Source organism: Triplophysa rosa, linkage group LG15, assembly GCF_024868665.1.
Source record: "Triplophysa rosa linkage group LG15, Trosa_1v2, whole genome shotgun sequence".
Taxonomy (NCBI): Eukaryota; Metazoa; Chordata; class Actinopteri; order Cypriniformes; family Nemacheilidae; genus Triplophysa; species Triplophysa rosa.
Genome location: NC_079904.1, coordinates 19,742,584 through 19,768,358, shown reverse-complemented (window position 1 = coordinate 19,768,358; position 25,775 = coordinate 19,742,584). Strand labels below are relative to the sequence as shown.

Below are 25,775 nucleotides of genomic sequence, written 5' to 3'. Positions count from 1 at the left end.
ACACTCCGTCAACTGCAGAAGAGATACAGCTCTTGTCACAATTGATGAGAGATTTTACAACATTGAAGTCTTCTACAAGCTTTATTTAAGCTTTTTAAAAACAATACCTTTTGTATTACAGTCCTTCACGTGCATTACACTCTCAGGCGTCCTGTCAGTTGGTAATACCTAGAATTTCAAAATCAAGTGCAGGTGGTAGATCCTTTTCCTATCTAGCGCCTAAAGTTTGGAATAGTCTTCCCTGCACTGTCTGGGAGGCAGACACACTCTGTTAGTTTAAATCTAGACTAAAGATGCATCTTTTTAATCTTGCATATACTACACTTCCATAATATAAATCTTCTGAGGGTTTATGCTGCACTAGTTAGATCAACCGCAACCAAAAACACAACTGATGTATTTGTTGCATCAAAGAGTGCAGAACAGTACTCTACTCTCAGCCAGTCTTGTCTCATTGTTCCAAGGTTACCACAGCGAGCAGGATGCAGTTCATGGCCAGACCTGATGGTAGAGCGGAGAATGGGAAGCAGCGACCTGACAAGAGCTGAGATGATAGAGCTGGATAAAGAAGGACGCGGTCACTTGACACGTCTTCACCACAAATTTTGAAATGCTATTAGATTATTAATGATAATCTTAAAACTATAATTTACCTTATTAGTAAATTTATTTATTTTTCTTTGTTGTGCAAGCTCTGTAGAGCTTGTGCAGAGGCAGAAGCTTTTGCCAGAGGGGAACTGGAATCCCCTGGTTGGGCCTGGGTTCTCCTGAGGTTTTTTTTCTCGATTAGAGTTTTGGGTTCCTCGCCACCGTTTGCATACTGCATCTGCCTGGCCGGGGGGGCTGCTTTAGAATTTTAAAGTATTACTTAATTAATATTGCATATAGGAATTTATAGTCTGTTATATTTGACCTGTGCTTCTCTCTCCTTTATCTTAAATGTGTGCTCTCACTGTGCGTGCGTGCGTGCGTGCATCTTTGTGTGTGCGCGTACTTGTCTGTGTACGTGTGTGTGTGCGTGCGGGTCCGTGTGTGTGTGTCTATGTGTATGTGTGTTAGTACATGTGCATATTGTGTGTGTGGAGTGTTTTGTATGTGGGTATGTCTGTCTTTGTTTTCACCTTTTTTCTTGCTTTTACAGGTACAACTTTAATTGTTTTGCTTATAGTCAATGTCTTATGTACAGCTGCTTTGTAACAATGAAAATTGTAAAAAGCGCTATATAAATAAAGTTGAGTTGAGTTCAAAGGGAGAAGAAGAGAAAGACACACAACGACAGAAGGGAGATGATGAAAAAGACAGACGCAAATACGGAGACAAGGGAGATGAAGAGAAATTCAGAAACAGAAAAGGGAGAGCAAGAGAAAGTCATATAAAAAAGGTAAACATTTTGAACAGAGTAGTGTATTATTTTACTTTTGTATGTCCATAGTTGATCATTTATTATGTCTTGTGTGTTTATGGATAGAAGACCATAAACATCTTTTCCAATTTAGCCAGCAGCAAGCAGATCCAGTTAGGAGATTCTACCAGAGAACCTGTTGGGAAACCAAGGTAAATGACAACCAATGACAGCTCTTCCATGTAAATATAGAATAAATATTATTGGACAGGTAACATATAATGAAAATAAAATGTACAGATTGAACTCCAGATTACTAGATATCATTGCTTTGTGAAGACTGGTGAATAGAAATTACAAGTATTTTTTTCATGGATAAATGAGGATTAAGTTTGGGCCACATAACATTTGTTTATGTTGTTTCCACTGAAACAGACTATAAAATACAATGCAACAATAAAGCAGAAAGCCCCAAGAAGCAGTGGGTTGTTATAAAACAACCCTTAGCTGTTATAAAATGCACTGTATCCCATTGCTTAACAGGGCTTATCACAGGGCTTTATATTATTATAAATGGTTATTCCATATGCATAGCAAGGCCAAGCAACACAGCCTAAGTATCACTGTGCCACTGATGTTGCATCTACTGTATGTAATGCGGTCAGCAGATATTAATTGGGGTATTTTATAAAGGCTTGGAACATGGCTCAACCAATCAGAATCAAGGACTAGAACTGGGATTTTTATAATGTTTAATAAGGTAATAATTAAAATGCCCCTGGAAATCACTTCCAAAATTTGCCCCTTACTGGAAAAAAATATTTCTGTACAATAATGTACAGCAGGGGTCTTCAAGTACTTTTCTTTGAGGGCTAGATTCCAAAAGTATAAATAGGATGCGGGCCAGTTTTTTACCATATCCTCATTTCTTCTGTTATTTAGTTTTTCTGTTATTTATTGCATTTTGTTCCTTTTATACTGTTTTTGTTGCTGTTACTTATAGGCCATATATTAAAACATGCACACAAATATTTGATCCAGTATTTGTGCCTTTTCATGATATTAAATTAAAAGGGATATTGTCTTTTTAATTGTATTTTATATTCCTTAATGCGTTACTTTACCCCAAAATTGCTACTAATTTACTCACCCACAGTCCTCCAGTACATCGAGATGTGGTTGGCATTGTTTTTTCAAGAAGATATTTATGAAGATATTTCTTATGAATTAAAGTTAAATCATTAAAAGTTAAAAACGCAAATACATTCAACACAAAAGTAATCACTGCCCCTTGTGACGTTAAATTCGCGTCTTATAAAGCAAGTCAATTGATCTGTGCAAGAGACTGAACGGTATTATCACATCTTCGGGTGAATTCCGATCGCATTCATGTACCCCACGCACTGATAGGGCAGATCCTTTGTATAGTGCGAGTTCTGGGGGGAGATAAACAGCTCTTTTTCGTAAATATAGCCTGTATACATAATGAATGCAGTAATAAAAACAACACCGTTTTCCCCTTATCTGAGACAACCGTTCACGTGGTGTACCCTTCCTACAGAACGCGACCTATCGCGTGCGCAAACCGATTGCCTGTGGCTGCGCAATCCATTGCTGATTATAACGTTGTAAATAACATTAAGTTTCTTGGACTGACCGATCAAATCGCTTTATAAGACGTAAATCATTATGAGCCGTGGGAATTACTTTCATATTGAATGTAGCAGCGTTTTGGACTTGGACTAAAGACGACGTGCATTTAAAGCACACCGTTCTTAAAGTCTCTCCAGTTATTTGAAATGTTAAGGCGGGCCAGGTAAAGATGATTGACGGGCCGCATTTGGCCCGCAGGCCGCCAGTTGACTAGCCCTGATGTACAGTATATACAGTATATATATAAATAATAATTTTTCTGGTTTTTGATTTTTCAGACTTTTTGATGGACATTCTAGTTGGAGTACAGCGCTGCTGTTCAAACGCAGAAGAGGGACGCGTGCTGGCTAAGCTATGCAAGGCTAAAAAAAAACTACTCTGAAAAGCTAAAAAAAACAGTTTTCAGCCAACGACCCGGAGTCAGTATGGACTGGTCTGAAGAACATCACCAAGTACAAGACATCACTCCCACAGTCTGTGGAGAATCAACAACTGGCTGACGATCAGAATGTTTTTTACTGCCGATTTAAGACCAGACTCACACTCCACACTCGCTCTGATCTGCACTTCACACATTATGTTCTGCAACACCTTGATAGACCTGGGAATTATGCAAGGATCTTATTTGTGGACTTAAGTTCGGCCTTTAATACCATCATGCCTGACCTTCTCTCAGACAAACTGACCCAGCTCTCCGTGCCCACCCCAATCTGTCAATGGATCACTAACTTCCTAACAGACAGGCAGCAACTAGTGAAGCTGGGTAAACTCACATCTGGGACTCGCAATCAGCACTGGTGCCCCTCAGGGATGCGTGCTCTTCCCACTGCTCTTCTCCCTGTATACAAATGATTGCACTGCAAAAGACTCCTCTGTCAAGCAGATGACACTACCATCATCGGCCTCATCCTGTTTACAGATAGGAAGTTGCAGAGCTGGCTGTCTGGTGCAATCACAACAACCTGGAGCTGGGTGCATCATCTGGGTGCATGCATTAAAGTGTCTGATGTCTGCTTGACTGGTGCGTTATTGAACCAACCAGATAAGAGAAAACGATGAGTCATCAGGAACCTTCCACTTCTACTGCACGTGTTTCTCTGCACAGAGCCCAGGTTTCGAGAACACGGTCAGCCCAAATGAACTTCACTCCTGCACCGGCACACCCACGGCGAAAGGCGCGAGCCAGGACTGGAGCGATGACTCAACCGCCGCCACCGGTCTTCGAGATCCCGACCAGGAACCGCTTTGCCGCCCTCTGCGAGACGGAATGCAATGCTGTGGTCATCGGAGACTCAATCGTCCGGAACGTACGCGCTTCCTCCACTAAAGGTAAGGTGCTCACTCATTGTTTTCCTGGCGCCCGTGTTCTTGATGTCTCTGCGCAGGTACCTGCGATCCTGAAGGACGATGCTAACGTTGGAGCTGTCGTGCTGCACACGGGGGTGAATGACATCAGGATGAGGCAGTCGGCGATCCTGAAGAGGGACTTCAGGAGTCTGATCGAGACGGTACGCAACGCATCGCCCACGGCGAGGATCATCGTATCAAGGCCGCTTCCTACCTACCGACGAGGGAATGAAAAGTTCAGTAGACTATTTGCTGTAAATAAATGGTTGATGTCATGGTGTATTGAACAGAAGCTGCTCTTTGTTTATAATTTTGATCTGTTCTGGGAGCGACCTAGGCTCTTCCGCCCTGACGGCCTGCACCCCAGCAGCATCGGAGCGGTTCTTCTGTCTGACAACATCTCAAAGACGCTACGCACCGCTTGACTACGTCTCCCAGCGGTAAGTCAAAACTTCAACCAAAGTCTGTGTTCCTCCCACTCATCTGTTAGAAATGTTACTGCTTCCAAATGCATAGAGACTGTGTCTGTCCCCCGAATAATACTACAAAATAACAAAATAGCCAAATCTCAGAGAAAAAATCTAATCGTGATTAAACCTGAGGACAATGTAATAAACGACCAAAACAAACTCATAAAGTTCGGCCTACTTAATATTAGATCACTAAATTCAAAAGCAGTTATTGTAAATGAAATGATCACAGACAACAGTTTTGATATACTTTGCCTTACCGAAACCTGTCTTAAACCAAATGATTATTACGGTCTAAATGAGTGTACTCCACCAAGCTACTGTTATATGCATGAGCCACGTCCGGTTGGTCGAGGTGGCAGTGTCGCAACAATCTTTAGAGACTTTCTTACTGTAACTCAGAGAACGGAGCATAAATTTAAATCATTTGAAGTGCTTGCGTTGAACATAATTGTTCCAATTGACAGTAAAAAACCATTGCTTTCTTGTACGTTGGCTACAGTGTATAGACCCCCTGGTCCCTACACTGATTTTCTGAAAGAGTTTGCGGACTTCCTATCGGACCTATTGGTTAACGTTGATAAAGTACTAATTGTCGGAGACTTTAATATCCACGTAGATAGTGCTAACGATGCATTAGCAGTGGCGTTTACAGAGCTATTACACTCTTTTGGAGTAACACAACACATCAATGGACCCACTCATCGATTTAATCATACACTAGACTTGATTATATCTCACGGAGCCGATCTAACCAATATAGATATTATACCTCAAAGCGACGATGTCACTGATCACTATCTTATAACATGTACACTGCGCACTGCAGAAATCAGCCGTTTAACTCGTTATCGACAGGGTAGAACAATTACCTCGACTACTAAAGATAGTTTCGCAAAGAGCTTGCCAGATCTGACTCCTTTAATAACCATACCAATAAATATAGAATCGCTCGATGACATGACCAGCAAATTGGGCACTATTTTCTCTAATACATTAGAAGCTGTCGCACCTATGAAGTCAAAAAAGATTAATGAGAAAAACGCAGCACCATGGTACAATAGCACCACTCGCGCCCTTAAAAGAGAAACACGTAAACTGGAGCGCAAATGGAAACAAACCCAATTAGAGGTCTTTAAAATTGCGTGGAAAGAGAGTGCAAACTGTTATAAAAAGGCACTAAAAGCAGCAAAGGCTGAGCACCTCCGTAACCTCATAGAAACTAACAAAAACAATCCAAGGTTTTTATTTAGTACAGTTGCTAAACTAACAAATAAACAGACTTCACCTGACCTGGGTATTCCGCCGCACCTTGGTAGCAATGATTTCATGAATTTTTTTACAGAGAAAATCGAAAACATACGAGACAAAATAGTAAAAACTCAACCTCCAAGTCTGTCCTATAAATTAGTACCAACCATCGCCCCAAAAGAAAGGCTACAGTGTTTTTCACCTATAAAACAGGAAGATTTAATTAAACTTATTGCAACATCTAAACCTACAACTTGCTTATTAGATCCCATACCAACTAAATTATTAAAAGAGTTATTACCCGTTGCAATTGAGCCCATTTATAACATTATCAACTCGTCAATTAATCTAGGCCATGTCCCAGGACCCTTTAAACTGGCCGTCATTAAGCCTCTTATCAAGAAACCAAACTTAGACCCCAATGAACTAGGAAACTATAGACCGATTTCAAATCTCCCTTACCTGTCTAAAATACTAGAAAAAGTAGTGTCCACTCAGTTGTGCTCTTTCTTACAAAATAATGACATACACGAAAAATTCCAGTCAGGCTTTAGACCGCATCATAGTACTGAAACTGCGCTCGTTAAAATTACAAACGACCTGCTTATAGCATCAGATAAAGGTAACATCTCACTCCTAGTCCTGCTCGACCTTAGTGCTGCGTTCGATACTGTAGACCAGGGGTCGGCAACCTTTTTGAAGTGCTGTGCCATTTATTTTTTTCATGGCAACCACTGTGCCATTTTAACATCAACGTTTAGTATTACATGTAATTGTACCACAATATTATTATTTTTTAGATTGACACTATTCGTATACTTATACTATATGGCTATAAAACACAAAACAGAAAAAGAAACATTTTGAATAGACTATCATCTTTATTTTTCAATAAAACAAAATTGCACAGATTTCTTTAAAAATTGAAACTGTTTATACAAAACATTTTGCTCCTTTGAAAGTAAGACAGCAAGAGTATAAAACACAAATAGTATTGGAATCCAGTTCTAATGCTGCTTTTTCACATGTGTTATAGTTACCTTCTTTATTTTTAAAAACACGTATTTGCACATATTTCTTTAATAACTGAAACTGTTACATATGTATATAAAACATTTTTATAGAACAAAAAGCAGAGCAGCAAGAGTTTGGAAAACAAATAGTACTGGAATCACGTTTTAATGCTGCTTTTCAGTGTTAAGCCAAGGAATACCAGCATGGCCCAGTGTAGGCTAATGCAAGATTAAACAGATGTACAGTACTTATAAATACCAGTTAGTGTGAGCCCTGGTCCTGTTTTCCTTTGCTGAGCTCTGTTATCTTGGGAGCGTAGTGCGTCACCTTAAGTTTCACGCATGCTTCGGAATGATCAACAGTCAAGCGATTGCGAGAGGGACAAAGCACATTGTTCATGTGTGAAAATATTTGCTCGCAGAGGTATGTCGATCCGAAAACCGTCAGCAAACCCAAAGCAACTCTTTTGAGACAGCAGAATTTTTCTGGCAATGATGCCCAGCATGTAAAAATGCAAGATCCCTGATTGTTCACTGCTGTGGTTTCCAACTCCTTGCGGAGTTCTGCAAATTTTGTCACCCAGAGTGCTGAACTCTTGAGCTCAATTAGCTGCATTTCCATGTCCTGTGTATCCATCCACTCTATCAGAGATGCATCGAATTCGTGTCCATCGAAGCTCGCAGGCTTAATCAAAAAAGGGAACATTGGTCCATATTTCCGAAAGTCCCCAAAACGTGTTGTGAACTCCAATTCGAGTTCGGACATGTATTTGGATATCTCACTCGTGTTAACGCTGCACTGCGCGGACAGCTCCCGTACATGTTTGAAATATCGGAATGTGGAGGTAGCGATATCCCTTGAGAAAACTGCCAGCTTGTCAATAAACGCAGCCCATGTTTCGAACATGTTCAAAATGGTGTGTTCTGCACCTTGGAGTCGGAGATTTAGCTCGTTCAAGTGGCCTGTGATATCAGTGAGAAACATGACTTTCAAAACCCACGTCTCATCTTCGAGTTCAGTGTAGACTTGGTCTTTTTCAGCTAGGAAGGCTTTAATACTGTCAAAGCAGCCAACAAATCTCTCCAGAACTTTACCACAGCTTAACCATCTAACCGCCGAGTGGAGAGGGATATCTTTGTACGTGCAGTCCATTTCCTCGAGAAGGGACTGGAACTGTCGGTGTGTGAGGGAAGATCGCTTAACTATGAAATTAACGATCTTTACAACCGTAGCCATAACGCTATTAAGATCTGAATTTGACATTTTTGCACACAGGTTCTCTTGGTGTATTATGCAGTGTAATTTCATAATGGGGTGACCCACTTTTTCCTCAATTAATTTGACAGCTCCTTTCTGTTTGCCAACCATGGCAGGGGCTCCATCTGTTGTAATTGCAAAAATTCTTCCGATGTCAACCCCTCGCTCCTCAAAGTGCTCAAAAAATGCCTTGGCAATGTCTTCCCCTTTTGTTGTGTCAGTCATTGATTTTAGGCAACAGAGTTCCTCTCTTACATTCGAATCACAATATTTTGCCATGATTGCCAAACGTGGTATGTCATTTATGTCCACACTCTCATCCAGCGCAACACTAAACACCATTGCATCCTTCAGCCCAGCTGTTTGCTGCTCATTGACACTTTCTGCCATTTCTTCTATGCGTCTCTGAACAGTTCTGGCTGACATGGGAATATCTTTGATTCTCGATATAATAGTCTCTTTGTTAGGTAACCCATCAAACAAGACCTCTGCGCTAGAGAGGAAAGCATCCTTAATGTACTCCCCGTCAGTGAATGGCTTTCCGTGTTTCGCAATGCAATGAGCAAGTCGGTAACTTGCTTCAGAAGCATTATTTTTCAATCTAGTAAAAACACGAAGACTGCCGGTTTGTTTCTCATAACTGGAGACAGCGCGTCTGATGGACTCTGCCTTATCTGCCTGATCTTTGAAGGATTTTTCGTGTTTTGTTTCAAAATGGCGCTTAACGCTGGAAGTACGGCACACAACATTTTCTAAACATAAAGTGCATACGGCACGATCTTTTTGAAAAACAAAACCGAATTCTTCTCTCCAAGAGGGCTGAAATGACCGAGCGTCAGTTTTTGCCTTCTTTTGCGTAGTAGCCATTTGTGAACCTCGTCTGAAGTCCAGCACCACAGTGAGCGCAAACTACACAATCGATGACACGTGACCTCTAAAGCACAGACAACTTTATGTAAAAGATGTTGATTACGATTACAGATTAACGGGCAATTTGTCATGCGAATACGACCAGGCGTTCAATATTTTTTTAAACTTCACAAACACTAGTTTTGTATTAAATACATCATTTATCTAAATGTGCTTGGCGTGCCATTGATTTTCCCTCGGCGTGCCAATAGTGGCACGCGTGCCTTAGGTTGCCGACCGCTGTAGACCATAAAATACTTATAGATCGCTTACACAATTATACCGGTATTCAGGGACAGGCACTACAATGGTTCAGATCTTACTTATCAGACAGACATCAATTTGTCCATTTAAATGGGGAATCATCAAATCTAACGCAAGTAAATTATGGATTACCTCAGGGATCGTTTTAGGACCCTTGCTATTCTCCATATACATGCTGCCCCTTGGAAACATTATTAGAAAACATGGAATTAGCTTCCACTGTTATGCAGATGATACTCAGCTATATATCTCATCAAGACCAGATGATTCCTTCCAACTATCCAAATTGGCAGAGTGCATCGACGATATAAAGCAGTGCATCAATTGGTTTCTATAGACCCCATGAACAAACAGTTATAAACAAGAATATATATCTCAACTCAACTCAACTCAACTTTATTTATATAGCGCTTTTACAATTTTCATTGTTACAAAGCAGCTGTACATGAGACAATTGACTAAAGCAAAATAATTAAAGTTGTACCTGCAAAAACAAGAAAAGGTTGAAAACACAGAAGACAGACATACCCACAACAAAACACTCCACACACACAAAGCACACGTACCAACACACATAGACACAGAGACACACACACACACGGATGCGCACGCACACACACACACACACACACACACACTACACACAACAGTAGCACACACACACACGAGTGGACACACACACACCACACACACACACACACACGACACAACAAGTAGCGCACACACAAACACACACGCCAGTAGAGAGCACACATTTAGATAAAGGAGAGAGAAGCACAGGTCAAATATAACAGACTATAAATTCTCTATATGCAATATTAATTAAGTAAAACTTTAAAATTCTAAAGCAGCCCCCCCGGCCAGGCAGAATGCAACAGTATGCAAACGGTGGCGAGGAACCCAAAACTCTAATCGAGAAAAAAAACCTCAGGAGAACCCAGGCCCAACCAGGGGATTCCAGTTCCCCTCTGGCAAAAGCTGCTGCCTCTGCACAAGCTCCAGAGAGCTTGCACAACAAGGCTAAATAAAATAAATAAACTTAATAATAAAATAAATTATAGTTTAAGATTATCATTAATAATCTAATAGCATTTGAAATTTTGTGGTGAAGACATGTCAAGAGACCGCGTCCTTCTTTATCCAGCTCTATCATCTCAGCTCTTGTCAGGTCCCCACTTCCCATTCTCCGCTCTACCATCAGGTCAGGCCATGAACTGCATCCTGCTCGCTGTGGTAACCTTGGAACAATGAGACAAGACTGGCTGAGAGTAGAGTACTGTTCTGTACTCTTTGATGCAACAAGTACATCAGTTGTGTTTTTGGTTCCGGTTGATCTAACTAATGCAGCCTAAACCCTCTGAAGATTTATATTATGGAAGAGTAGTGTATGCAAGATTAAAAAGATGCGTCTTTAGTCTAGATTTAAACTGACAGAGTGTGTCTGCCTCCCGGACAGTGCAGGGAAGACTATTCCAAAGTTTAGGCGCTAGATAGGAAAAGGATCTACCACCTGCACTTGATTTTGAAATTCTAGGTATTACCAACTGACAGGACGCCTGAGAGCGTAATGCACGTGAAGGACTGTAATACAAAAGGAGTTCATTCAAGTACTGAGGAGCTAAACCATGTAAGGCTTTATAGGTAATAAGCAAGATTTTAAAGTTAACGCGATGCTTTATAGGTAACCAGTGCAAGGTTGACAGAACCGGGCTAATATGTTCATACTTTTTTGTACGTGTAAGAACTCGAGCTGCCGCGTTTTGGACCAATTGGAGTTTTTGTAATAAGCCTGCAGGGCAACCACCTAACAGTGCATTACAGTATCTAGTCTTGATGTCATGAATGCATGAATTAACTTCTCTGCATCTGACATTGACAGCATATGACGTAGTTTAGATATATTCTTAAGATGGAAAAACGCAATTTTACAGGTGTTGGCGACGTGGCTCTCAAATGACAGATTACTATCGAATAGAACGCCAAGATTCTTTGCTGACGACGAGGGTTTTATGGAACATCCGTCAATAGTTAAACAGTATTCTTGGTTGTTACTTATAGCAGTTTTCGGTCCAATAAGTAACACTTCCGTTTTGTCCGAGTTCAGTAATAAAAAGTTGTTACTCATCCAGTTTTTTATATCGACTATGCATTCCATTATTCGATGGAACTGCTGTGTTTCATGAGGCTTCGAGGAAATATAAAGTTGAGTATCATCAGCATAACAGTGAAAGCTAACTCCGTGTCGCTTTATTATATCTCCTAGAGGTAGCATGTATAATGCGAAGAGCAGAGGCCCTAAGACTGAGCCCTGTGGTACACCGTACTGGACTTGCGATTTGCGTGACACCTCATTGTTTATTGCTACAAATTGAAAACGGTCGGATAAATAAGATTTAAACCATTTCAAAGCTATTCCCTTAATGCCGACATAATTTTCGAGTCTATGTAGGAGTGTGCTGTGGTCAATGGTATCGAATGCAGCACTAAGGTCTAGCAGCACCAATAACGAGATACAACCTCGGTCAGACGCCAATAGCAGATCATTTGTAACTCTGATCAAAGCAGTCTCTGTACTGTGACATGCTCTAAATCCAGACTGGAATTCTTCATTGATGTCATTCCTTTGGAGGAAGGAGCATAATTGAGTTGAAACTACTTTTTCCAGAACTTATCGGACCAAAGACACGTGAGCAGAATATTTCGGATTATGACCTGCAAATTGAAGGCTGCACTGTTACTCCAACAAATACAGTTAAAGACCTTGGCGTTATATTAGACAGCAACCTGTCATTTAAAAATCACATCTCAAATGTCACAAAAACAGCCTTCTTCCACCTTAGAAATGTTGCCAAATTGCGAAATATTTTATGTGTGGCTGACGCAGAGAAGCTTATTCATGCATTTGTGACCTCAAGACTTGACTACTGTAATGCACTGCTTAGTGGTTGTCCTGCAGCATCAATAAACAAACTACAGTTAGTTCAGAATGCAGCTGCCAGAGTTCTAACCAGGTCCAGAAAATACGATCACATAACCCCAATGTTATCAACCCTTCACTGGTTACCCATTAAGTATCGTATTGACTTTAAAGTTCTTTTAATTACTTATAAAGCCTTAAACGGTTTAGCCCCTACCTACATAACAGAGCTTCTACCACACTACAACCCATCACGCTCTCTAAGATCTCAAAACTCCAGACTTTTGATAACACCTAGAATAACTAAATCCACCAAAGGGGGTAGAGCTTTCTCATACGTAGCACCTAAACTCTGGAATAGCCTCCCCGATACTATTCGAGGGTCAGACACACTCTCCCAATTTAAATCTAGATTAAAGACACATCTTTTCAGCCAAGCATTCACTAATACATAGCTAATGAACAGCAGCTACGCTAATTATTCTCTTTCTGTTTCTGCCCTCGCCTCGGGATGCCCATCCCGAGGTAGGGAGAGATTCCGCCAGGCCCAGATGAACGTCATATGCCCATCCACAACTAGAGATTACGCCAGCTACATCGGAAAATCCCGTGCCATCCTCCTGCGAGAGCCTGCGGACTGACTGACCATCCAGCTCCATCCAAGGCAATTCCATCACCACCCAAGAAAAAGGCGACCATCTGGCCGGCCCAGCTCAGACAATTCCATCCCCAACCGAGAGCAAAGACGGACTACCTGTCACATAAATGCTAAATTTACAATACTTGGTATTTAATGCTAAACTTACATCACACGACAGCAGTTTGAAGTTATGGCTGCACTCAGTGACTTTGATTGGAGGTAGCTGGGTGGGTGTAGGGAGTGGGGGGGGGGCTTGTTGGTTGTGGTTCGGGGCGTTTCATTTGTTGGGACTGTGTGGGTCTGGTCTGGTTGGTCTTGTTTTGTGGTCGATGTCGGACAACAGAGGAATAAAGTTAATTATGCCATTACTACTTTTCCCTGGTTGTTCCTCTGTTGTCTGTTGTTGATCGCGGAATGGGACCGGGTTGGACCTGCACGTTTTCGGCGGTTGGGGCTTCCTGGGTCGCGGCTCGTGGGCTCTCCCTGTTCTTCGTGGACGTTGCTCGGTGGCTTTGGTCGGGGTCACTGAGTGCAGCTATGACACGTCAGAGGAGATCTGGCCCTCCCGGCTGAGCCTGGTTTCTCCCGAGTTTTTTTTTTCTCCATTATTCAGCATTGGAGCTTGGGTTCCTCGCCACAGCAGAGCAGTGCAGTGTTGGCTTGCTCACCGGGAGACTGCATTTATTTATTTATTTATTCATTTATTTATTATAATGATCTTGCTTGGTCTATAAACACCATGCACTGTGCTGTGTTTTACCTTTCTGTGTTTTTCTTATTTGCTCCTGTAAAGCTGCTTTGGAACAATGCACATTGTGAAAAGCGCTATATAAATAAAATTGAATTGAATTGAACCTCATTTGATTGGTCACAAGAAGGTAGCCCCGCCTCCCCCTTCACGCTTGCAAACTCACATTAGTGAGAGAATCGTGCCAAAAAGTGTAAGCGCAAGCGAGATGGAACCGTACACATCGGGTTATTGCAAGAAACAGTTTTGCCTGCGTAGGCAAGACGTTTGCAACAGATTTATTTTACATACACAAAGTTCTGCGCAATGAATCCGTTTTGCAGTTCATAACACCATTGTGTTTGCACACATCTGTTTACAGACTCGCAATGCTTTTGGCCGTATTTCAGCGCAAAAAAACATGCCAAAGTGTAAGTGTGAAAAAAAATCGGAGGTCAGAAGAATACAGATCATAATTATTTGATGTAATATGAAGTTGCCATTTCACAACACATGAATTACGCTTACAAAAAATGATACAATGCTGCAAAACTTGTTTTCTTTCGCTTGCAGCTTGATTTACACCTTTACAAAACTTTTTTGCGAATGCAAATTTATTTTATGCTTGCAATGTCACATACGCTTTTACAAATGTTATCCTGCGCATGCAAATCTTTTTGGCACGAATTACCTTCATACTTGAATTAGCACTTTACAGCATTAACTACAACAACTTTAAAAAGCGGTTCAAGTGCAGAAATACATAAGCGTAATTTACACACAGCTCATCGGAAGAGAGAGAGATTGAGAGACGCACAAGCGTCTGTCTGCTCCCGCTCTGTGTTTGAACTGCCTGTCATCATCGACCAAACATAAATAAGAAGTGTATAAACTTGTTGGTGTTAAAAATTGAGTTTGATTTGGTACTGTTTACTCTTGCCCCAACTATTGAGGCTTTGCATAGTTGTAGGAAGAAGGACTTATAATTGCAGATTTGTATAACTTAAAAGTACCCAGAGAAGCGACTAAGCAAGCAATTAAGGATTCTCTTTGTGAGCAATTAGTACAAGCTGGTGTTCTACTGGGAGGGACAATCGCAGAGCAGCCAGCAGAGATGGTGGAAGCCATTATTTTCGGCATATAAAGGGCTCAGAAAATGTAATTGCTGATGCGCTGTCCCCACTCTGACATTCTAGTGGAGCTGGATCAGTCTGTTGCTCACGCTGGATTTCCACTTTTAAATCCCATCTGATGGGTGCTATTATCACATTTGGTGGTAGTCCCTGCTTCTTTGAAGTGGAGAAATGGTGGATCGTATCTTCTGGAAAGGGCATCCGGTTTGCTGTTTTTACTACCTGGTCGGTATGTGACGTGATTTGAAATTTTGTGAAGAACAATGACCAGCAAGCTTTTCTGGGGTTTAAGCATATGGCACTCTTAATGAATACCAGATTTTTGTGGTCAGTGATTACTTTAAATGGATGTGTAGCCCCCTCCAGCCAGTGTCTCCAGTCTTCTAAGGCTGCCATGATGGATAGGAGTTCCTTATTGCAGACATCATAATTTCACTCTGCTGGTGTCAATTTACTGCAGCAAAATGCAAATGGGTAAATGTCCTGGGGTGCCATGCCTCTGTGACAACACTGATCCTATTCTACACTCTGAGGCATCCACTACAATAATGAATGGGAGACTGGGGTCTGTGTGTTTCAGAATATCGGCATTGGTGAACTTGTTCTTTAGACGTACGAATTCTGATTGTGCTGTATCAGTCCAGTATAATTTCTCTGGCTTGCCTTTCAAATGGGAGGGCAATGGTGCTGCAGTTGTACTATAGTTTCTGATAAAACGTCTATAAAAGTAAGCAAACCCCAGTAATCTTTGCTGTACTTTAATGAAGGCATGGCCATTCAATCACTGCCTTGACTTTTCCCAAGGAACGTGGTGCTGGTTGTATAGAACTCACACTTTTCTGCTTTTACATATGATTTTAAATGAATGTGTTGTCACACAAGGACCCGAACACATGAACTGCATTAGTATTTCACTAGCTGTGTTCCAATTCATAGAGTTCCTATACAGTGTACACTGCTCGCTTCTCCCTGAGCACAAAATATCAGTTGAAGTGGACAATAATTACTCATTTGGAATGCCCTGCAACATCATTAAAGAAAGTCAATTGCAGGGTTGCACAGATTATGATATAACAAAAATAGATATTATAATATAGTTTACTTTTAAATTAAACATAAATGTAATATACACATGTTAATAAATTATAAATTGTTATAAATTGAATCAGTAAAGTCATAAGGATTTTGTTCATGTTTGTATTTATTTGACTGCTGCAGTTTTGTCTATTAATATATTTGAAGCTCTACTGTAACTCTCTAGAAATATAAAAATATATTTTAATTTGGTCAGCTATGTGAAGATGTGTCGTGTGGATTTCATCTTGTGCGCTTTTATTTCCATATGTGCAGCCATATACATTTCTGAGATAAACATAAACTAATAAAAAAGTCTGCCTCTTTAAGCTTAGTTTGTATAATAATAGCTACATGAATGAATACTCACACACATATTTAAACTCTAAATATGTAAATTGTAGAATCAAATATAAAAGAGCGTCTATTTATACTGAGTACAAATAGCCCGCCTTCTTGGCAGAGACCATTTGCACTACCTCCACCCACCAATATGTGATTGGAATAGAGAATGTGTAAGAACAACGCAATTTCAAACAATGACTCCAATGGCATAAGGTGTAAAGTCTGTATAGCTTTGGCACTGGAGACTGGGGTTCTAATCCACCTCTCGCTGAAAATGCTTTTACCTTTTTCTTTCACATTACAGATCATAAAAGCATTTGTTTTCAATAAAATTAAAAAATAATTGTATTCATAAAGTTTAGGCTTAGGGTAAGGTTAGGGGTAGGTGTAGGGCTTTAATATCTCAATAAGTTGCCATCATTTAAAAAAATATATAAATATAATGATTTACTCTGTTTTATTGCATAATGTTTAATGCACAACAATACTGAGTTGCAAATAGTAGTGTTATCTGCCACTATAAGTACCAATAGCATCTGACTACTATTTCTACTTAATCCTAAGAAAATACAGCTATTTACAGTTAGTGTAAATAGCATATCGCTAAGAAATGCTGATATTTTCACTTAGTTTAAACAGAACCTACTGCTATTAAAACTTAGTGTAAATTGCATCTGTCGCTATTTTCATGTAGTGTAAATTGCATCTGTCGCTATTTTCACTTAGTGCAAATAGCCGCTGCCAAAATATAAATACAAATATGAACAGTAAATACATTTATTCATTATCTTAAATATGATATAATAACAATGCTACAAAAAGTAAAATAACAGATTTACTTTAAACAAATCATTGTATTAAAGATCATTTAAAATAATTAAATAAACTTTCACTATGTACAAAATGCATGTGTTGACTCGTCTGTTGTTTTTCTGACTTGTGTGCAATGACAGTTTTGATGATTTTCCCTCTCCATTTCCCTGAGCTATTCGCAGTGCCCTTCGAACTGAACATATCACTTAAGTCCACTTACGGCCAAATGGAGCTCACCTACTGTTTCATTTGAGAAAAACTAAGCTATTGTCAAACACCCTTTGCGGCAAACTTACGGTTAACTTCAAAAAAGTTATAACATACCCACATTTTACCACACCATCCCCCTTGAATTTTTTTATAGTTCAACAAAAGAAAAAAGAAAATACGGGTTTATTAACATAGTTGTACATTATTGTAATGTTGATGACAAACCAGGCTGAGAAGCGGTGTGATTTAATTAAGAACAAACAAAGTAACATATAAACAATTAATAAATAAAGTAACAGAGAAAACCACAAGGAGACATAGATCACAACCTAACATGTACAACAACTGACAAAGGACAACTGAATCACTGGGGTTTAAATACATAGAACAAATGATGATCTTACAAGGAAACAAGACACACCTGGGAAACCAATCAAGTGGAACCAATAAACATAAGAACTACAACATGGGACAGGAAACAGGATATAACAAAGTACAAACTTGGAAGTCCACAACAAACAAGAGAAAAAAAGAAGGATACGTGATGGAGCCTTCCCCCCAAAGAAGTGGCTTCCAGACACAGGCAGAGCTGGAAGCCCAGAGGCAACCATCTTGGACGATGCAGGGAGCTTATAGGCGGTCATCTTGGTGCAGACAGGAAGCTCAGCAGGTTCAGAAATGACCTTTGGGGAGGATGAACAATGCAAAGCCAGACACACAACAAGGCAGCAGCCACAACCTGCAGAACTGACTCCAAGGGCAGAACCTCAGGACAGACACCACCGGACTTGGGACCATTGGCGAGGCAGCCATGACAGCTGGAGGCTCAGGGCTGGCGGCCATCTTGCGAGCGGGCTCTGGACTGGCAGCCATCTTGTGGAGAGGCTCATTGGCCATAGGATCATGAGGCCTATTGCTCTCTCCCAAAAATGGTTAGGCGGAGCCTACTCCGTAACCTCACCCACCGTGAAAGGGGACCCGACTAGTGCCAGGGCATAGTCCAAAAACTGCAGAAATGACCCTCAAGGACTATCACAGGTCAGTTGAATTTGAAGTAGCTGGTTAAGGCCATAACAAAAAAAGTCAATCAACATAAAATCTGGGAGGTTGGTGGTGTTGGAAATGTTCAAGAAGTCCTTAATGTGGTCCTCGAGGGCACGAGTCAGTTCTGTAATGATGATGACAAACCAGGCTGAGAAGCGGATCCAAGTGCAGTGTGATTTAATTAAGAACAAACAAACAAAGACACCATGAATAAATAAAGAAACTGAGAAAACCACGAGGAGACATAGATCACAATCTAACATGTACAACAACTGACAAAGGACAACTGAAACACTAGGGTTTAAATAGATAGAACTAATGAGGGCTCTAACATGGAAATATGGCAGATGTGGGAAACCAATCAAGTGGAACCAACAAACAAAAGAACTACATAGGACTTCAACATGGGACAGGAAACAGGAAATAAAAAAGTACAAACTTAAAGTCCACAACAAGCAGGGGAAACAGAGACGGATATGTGACAATTATACCCTATCTTTATGGATTTTCCCCGGTATGGTTCAAAGTATAACCTTATGCTTTTTCTCTAATCGGATATCTGTTAAAACTGGTGCATTTACATTTGGCCACTGTGGCGGGCAGAAAGCAAGACAGAAACAGTACTTCACGAGTTTAGCCCCGGAGGGTGATTTACTACAAGATGGGTGCAAGTGGAACCGGTGGCGAGAACTGTGAGGGAATTAGCTTGGTCCGTTCCAAACGTGAATCTTGTAGTGTTCAATCCCGGGGCATAAAAGGAAAGAGTTTCCGTGGGTGGTGGGTGGTGCCTGCCGATCGTCAGCCGCTGGTCTCTATAACAAATAGACAGCAATACATTAGTCATGAGAATAATCAGTGGAGAACAAGCTCACCCTCCCCTCTTCTTCTGCCATTTATATAGGGTGAGCTTGATGGGGGGCAGGGGCCAATGATCGGCAGGTGTGGAGGCTTGATTGCGCCGTTGCCTTGGCGACGCTGATTTGCTATTGGCCCGCTTGTCACATCATATAAATCAGATAAACGGATATAAATCCGATCTTCTATCCCCGTGCAAAATGCAAATTAAAAACGTCTTGGTTACGGATGTAACCTCAGTTCCCTGATGGAGGGAACGAGATGTTGTGTCGAACCGACAGATTGGGGTTTGTCTTGAGAACCTATCATCTTCTGAGTATTTAGAAAAGGCCAATGAAAATTGGCGGATGAAATTTGAATGCCGGACTCCTCCCCGGATGTCCGGGTATAAGAGGGAAGCCGGCGTGCTCATTCATTCACCTTTGGTCTGAGGAGCCTTAAGCATCCTCCTCCAACCGCTGGGGTGGGCGGCCAGTGTTGTGGCATGAGGGACACAACGTCTCGTTCCCTCCATCAGGGAACTGAGGTTACATCCGTAACCAAGACGTTCCCTTTCTGTCGGTCTCTCGACGTTGTGTCAAACTGACAGATTGGGGTACCTATGGAAGACACCACAACACTGAGCCGCGTCACAATGTCTAGCAGAGCGACGTTGACTGGCCTGGGCGAGTCAGACGTGGGCGCTAGTGCGAAATTATGACCATCCAGTGGAGAGGAAGGGGGACCCAGAGCTTTTCCACAAAGTTGGGAAGCCCCTGCCACCGGCCGTTCAATTCTAGTCTGGGAAGCCCCTGCCACCGGCCTAGTTCTCTAAACAGCGAGAAGCCGCCAGGCTCCGTGAGGGCCACTGGGTAAGCATTATTCCCCCGGGGGAAAAACGCTGCAGAGACCACTACCTACCGAAGGGAGGAACTAGTGGAGACACCACATGGTCTCACCATCAGGGGAGAACTCATGGGAAAATGTGCGGACTACAGTTAACTGCAAGGTGGGAGTCCACCTGGAGGTCATGGGTTGCCGAGGTGGGAACCATTCATGAGGATACATCAGATGGAACAGCCCACGGAGGGGGGTTACCACGTCTGGAGCACTAGGTCCGGTAAGAGCTATGTGGTATATAACTCAACTGTTCCCCGGCCTAAGGGGGCAGGGCTGCTCTGCCCAGCCTGCCCCCTGGAAGGGTGCTTAATGACGGAGGGAATGCCTATTCTTTACCCGAGGGGAAAGAAGTGAGGCGGAATAGCCGCAGCAGGCGTACGCCCTAGCGGTTGCCGGTCCTACCTGTTGCCCTGCAGGACGCGGGCTGACACCGGTTCTACACGGAGGTTGTAGAACCTCGCGAAGGTATTGGGCGTAGCCCAACCCGCAGCTCTGCAAATGTCTGCCAGAGAGGCGCCCTGAGCCAGTGCCCATGAGGAGGCGACACCCCGAGTGGAATGTGCCCTAACTCCTAAGGGGCAGGGGCGATCTTGCGACCGGTATGCCGTGGCGATGGCATCCATGATCCAGTGCGCCAGTCACTGTTTGGAGACAGCCCTCCCCTTCTGCTGTCCTCTAAAACAGACAAAGAGCTGCTCAGAGCTTCTAAAGCTCTGCGTGCGGTCCAAGTAGAGGCGCAGTGCGCGTACTGGACACAACACGGATGGGGTTGGGTCTTCCTCCCCAGTGGGGAGCGCCTGCAAGTTCACCACCTGGTCCCGGAAGGGAGTGGTGGGAACCTTGGGCACGTAGCCGGGCCGTGGTCTCAGGATAACGTGAGAGTCTCCAGGCCCGAATTCTAGGCAACCCGTGGACACAGAGAATGCCTGTAGGTCCCCTACCCTCTTGATGGAGGCGAGCGCCACCAGGAGGGCCGTCTTTATCGACAGGCGAGAAAGATCGGCCTCTCCTAGGGGCTCGAAGGGGGGCCTCTGGAGGCCCTCCAGGACCACTTCGAGGTCCCAAGAGGGTACGGGGCATGGGCGAGGCGGATTCAACCGTCTCGCGCCCCTCAGGAACCTGGTAACCAGGTCGTGCTGCCCTAGAGACTTGCCAGCAACTGAATCGTGATGTGCAGCGATTGCGGCAACATACACTTTCAGTGTGGAAGGGGAGAGATTTCTCTCAAGTCTCTCCTGGAGAAAGGACAGTACGTACCTGATCGAGCATCTCTGTGGGTCTTCTCCGCGAGAAGAGCACCAGGACGAGAAGAGGTGCCACTTGAAGGCATACAGCCTCCTAGTTGCCGGAGCCCTAGCCTGCGTGGATCTCCTTGTCCCGTCCAGGGGCCAGACATGGAGGTTCCAGAGGTCTGGCCTGGGATGCCAAAATGTGCCCTTCCCCTGAGATAGAAGGTCCTTCATCAGGGGAATCGGCCAGGGGGAGTTGTTGTCAGAAGCATCAGCTCTGAGAACCAAGTCCGGTTGGGCCAGTAAGGCGCAACTAGTAACACTTGATGCTCCTCTTCCCTGACCTTGCACAGGGTCTGTGCAATGAGGCTCACTGGGGGGAAGGTGTACTTCCGCTTGTCCCGCGGCCAGCTGTGCTTAATGGCATCCTTGCCGAGGGGACCGTCGGTCAGGGAGTACCAAAGCGGACAATGGGTGGAGTCCGGGGAGGCAAACAGGTCCACCTGCGCCTGGCCGAACTGCTCCCATATGAGCTGAACCACGTGGGGGTGGAGTTGCCACTCTCCGCGAGGCGTCCACTGACGAGAAAGCAAGTCTGCTGTCTGTTTTAGGTCGCCCTGGATGTGTATGGCTCGCAGGGAGCTTATCACCTGCTGACTCCAGAGGAGGAGGCGTCGGGCGAGTCGTGTTTGCTGCCTTGAGCGAATGCCACCCTGGTGGTTGATATACGCCACGGCAGCTGTGCTGTCTGACCTGACCAGCACGTGCTTGCCCTGCACGAGAGGTTGGAATCTCTTCAGTGCAAGTAGCACAGCCCACAACTCTAGGCAGTTGATATGCCAACGCAGGCGGGCGTCCGTCCACCGCCCCGACACTGCATGCCCATTGCACACGGCACCCCAGCCCTGTAGGGAGGCATCCGTCGTCACTACGACGTGCCTTGATACCTGCCCTAGGGGGACCCCTGCCCGTAGGAAGGCCACAGACGACCAGGGGGTCAGGGTGCGCCGGCAGACAGGCGTGATGACCATACGCCTGCTGCCGGTGTGCCACGCTCTCCAGGGAACCTGACTCTGTGGCCAGTGTTGGAGCGGTCGCATGTGCATCAACCCGAGGGGGACTACCCCCGCTGAGGATGCCATGTGCCCCAGGAGCCTCTGAAATTGTTTCAGGGGACCGCTGGCTGCCTGAAGTACCTCAGGCAGGGTGACACTGACTGGGCGCGCTCTGTAGTCAGTAGCGCTGTCATGGAGACAGAGTCGAGTTCCAAACCGAGAAAGAAGATGCTCTGTGCGGGGGAGAGCTTGCTCTTTTCCCAGTTGACCTGTAGCCCCAACCGATCTAGGTGCCGGAGCACCAGGTCCCTGTGTGTACACAACAGATCTCACGAGTGAGCCGAGATGATCAGCCTGACAGTCTGGGAAGCTGAAGCCAAGCTCCCAGAAACCGTGACAGGGGGACTAGAGGTTTGATCTTCTTAATCGCCCCCCCAGGGGTGGTTCGATGGCTAGCAGTACGGATTCCTTGCCGGGGGAGGTCCCCCGGGGAGGAGATCGGCTCTGCTGTTTTTCCTGCCTGGCGATTGTCCAGCTCAACGCACTGTCTGTCTGAGTGTGCTGAGGGCTGGTGTTAATACTCGACATTGCGTTTCGTCGAGATGCAACGTCGAGTTGCCGTCCACCATCGACCAGAGGGAGGGAACGGCTGTGATAACCCAGAGAGAGAGGAAACTCTTTTTGTGAGGAAGTGGGCGCTGGCCCCCCGGGGGGATCAGCAGATGGTAGGACGGGGTAGGAACCGTGCGATGGAGTGTCTTGGTTTGGGCCCGATGGTGGCCTCGATCTCCCTGGGGTCTCTCAGTCAGGGCCGCTTCTGCTTCCGCGACAGCGGCTGACGGGTAGGCGGTTTCCTCTTCGACGTCCTTTTCCGGGAGGCAGCCTGGGAAGGGGGCACTGGAGCCGGAGCCGGAGTCGAAGAGGGCCGGGGCTGCTGGGAAGCAGACGCCGCTCGGGATCTCGAAGGCCTGGAGGCGGCCGAGTCACGGCGGGGCAGGATATGCTTGATGGCCTCCGTCTGCTTCTTCACCGTCAAGAACTGCTGAGAGAAATCCTCAAAGATGTCACCAAGCAGCCCACCCTGCGAGATGGGGGCGTCAAGAAAGCGAACCTTCTCAGCGTCCCGCATCTGCGCAAGGTTAAGCCAGAGGTGCCTCTCCTGGACCACCATGGTGGACATCGCCCGACCCAGGGCCCGTGCCGTCACCTTAGTCGCCCGTAGAGCGAGATCGGTGGTGGTACAGAGTTCCTGCATTACCGCTGAGTCTGTCTTACCCTCGTGGAGCTTCTTCAACGCCTTGGCCTGGTGGACCTGCAGGATGGCCATGGCGTGGAGGGAGGAGGCGGCCTGACCCGCAGCAGTGTAAGCCTTCGACACCAGAGATGCCGAAAACTTACACGCCTTGGATGGGAGTCTAGGCTGAGCTCTCCAGGTGGCCGCCGTCTGCGGGCACAGGTGCACCGCGACAGCACGCTCCACCTGGGGAATCTCGACATAGCCTCTGGCCGCCCCAACCATCAAGGGAAGTAAGGGCGACTGAGCTTTTCTGACTGGAATGGGCTGTGAGGGGCGCATTCCAGGTCTTACTTAGTTCCTCATGCACTTCCGGGAAGAACGGGATCGGAGCTGGGCACGGCTTGGAGCCGCGCTCAGACCCCAGGTACCACGTATCCAGCCGTGAGCGCTGGGGTAAAGGCGGTGCAGTGCACTGCAGCCCAATGCTCGCGGCGGCCCGGAAAAGCATGGTTGTCATCTCGACGTCCGCTTCTTCCTGGGCTCGACCCCCTGGGGGAGGGAGCTCCGAGGAATCGTCGGGGTCGGATGCCAAGAGGTCGCCCTCCGATGCTGCGATCGACATCTCATCTTCGTCACGCACTTCCGAGTACATGATGGAGGAACAAGACGGGGTAGGACCGTCTCTTGAGGAACGGTCAGACGAGCGAGACGGGGCGTGAACGGTCCGTGAGCCTGCGGCTGGCGGATTAGCATTCACAGTGATCCCCATATCACCCCCGGTGCTAACCGAAGTGGGCGGCAGGGCCGTAGCCACTGTCGTCACGAATCAGGTAGCAGACGAGGTGGTGGCTTTATCCAAAAAGAATACAGCCACCCGTGACCGCAACGTCTGGATCGCCATCCGCCTGCAGTGCGGGCAGGACGTATCCACAAAGGCTGCCTCAGCGTGCCGGAGACCCAAACACCTGAGGCAGACATCGTGTCCGTCCCCTTCCTCAATGAGTGCGTCGCACCCAAGAGAACAGCGGGTCATGCCACGCTGGAGAAATTTGCTCTTTAAAAAAAAAAATTTGCTCAGACACTTCTGGAACTGCCGAGACGCCCAGGAGAGAGTCGCTGCAGGAAGGGACCGTCCGCTGCACCACGTCGTAGAATCCAGCAGGATTAGATCACTGAAGATCGAAGAGTCGCTCATCAGATGCGTAGGCTCTGAAGAACAAAAGGTGAATGAATGAGCACGCCGGCTTCCCTCTTATACCCGGACATCTGGGGAGGAGTCCGGCATGCAAATTTCATTCGCCAATTTTCATTGGCCTTTTCTAAATAATCAGAAGATGATAGGTTCTCAAGACAAACCCCAATCTGTCGGTTCGACACAACGTTGAGAGACCGACAGAAAGGGAACTCTTTATTTACGCTTAACTGAAATGGAAGGCACTGTTATTTAGCTTTATTTGCTTCTGCAAATGCAGTTGTGTCTAAAAAAAGGCGAGGGAAACACGGATCGCAACGTTTTCGTGTTCATGGCACCTGTCGTTGTTAAACAACCACAAGCCGTGTTCTCAAAGATGATGATATTTCAGACGTTCGGACAGAGCATGTGAATGGTCACTAAAAGCAGTGAGTGTCTGTGTTTCGCGCCTGCTTTGTCTCCGAGTGTTCCTTTGACAGTTCATTTGCATCAGGAGCGGCATACTTCCATTTGGGAAGAGTAAATGCTAAGGTATGTGTCTTCAACAGCCAGATGCATTTACACTTGTCCAGTTTTGTCTGGAATGCTTCCTAGACCACCTTCTAAAGTGGTTTGCATGATCAGATTTAAATCCATCTCAAAAACATTTCAGAGGGCCTTTACATCTTGTCTTTTTACAATCGGATACCTTCCGATCAGAGACAACGCATGAAGTGACCAGGTGTAAATGGGCCCTTTAAGTCTTGGTTGATGATTTTCCTAGTTATTCTCCATGTATTTTAATGGTAAGACTTTAATGTACATGTGATGTTATATTTCAACAAATTGTGCAATATGTTATAAAGAATATTCATAATATCAACGTAAAATCATCTTGTTTTTGATTGATCTGGGTATAGAATAGAAGACACGCTAAAC

The 25,775-nt window shown here is 44.6% G+C and overlaps 1 protein-coding gene across 1 annotated transcript; it reads left to right on the top strand.

Moving 5' to 3' along the window:
* The first annotated feature begins 3,994 nt into the window (after positions 1–3,994).
* LOC130565964 (uncharacterized) lies at positions 3,995–13,913 on the top strand. The gene is made up of 2 exons (XM_057353142.1): positions 3,995–4,782; positions 12,954–13,913. Exon 1 carries the CDS (start codon positions 4,051–4,053, stop codon positions 4,765–4,767), a length of 717 nt encoding a protein of 238 aa, XP_057209125.1. The 5' UTR covers positions 3,995–4,050; the 3' UTR covers positions 4,768–4,782; positions 12,954–13,913.
* The last annotated feature ends 11,862 nt before the right edge of the window (positions 13,914–25,775 follow it).

Excerpts from the sequence above, each read along its gene's own strand:
- LOC130565964 (XM_057353142.1), top strand. The coding sequence starts at position 4,051 with ATGAGTCATCAGGAACCTTCCACTTCTACTGCACGTGTTTCTCTGCAC.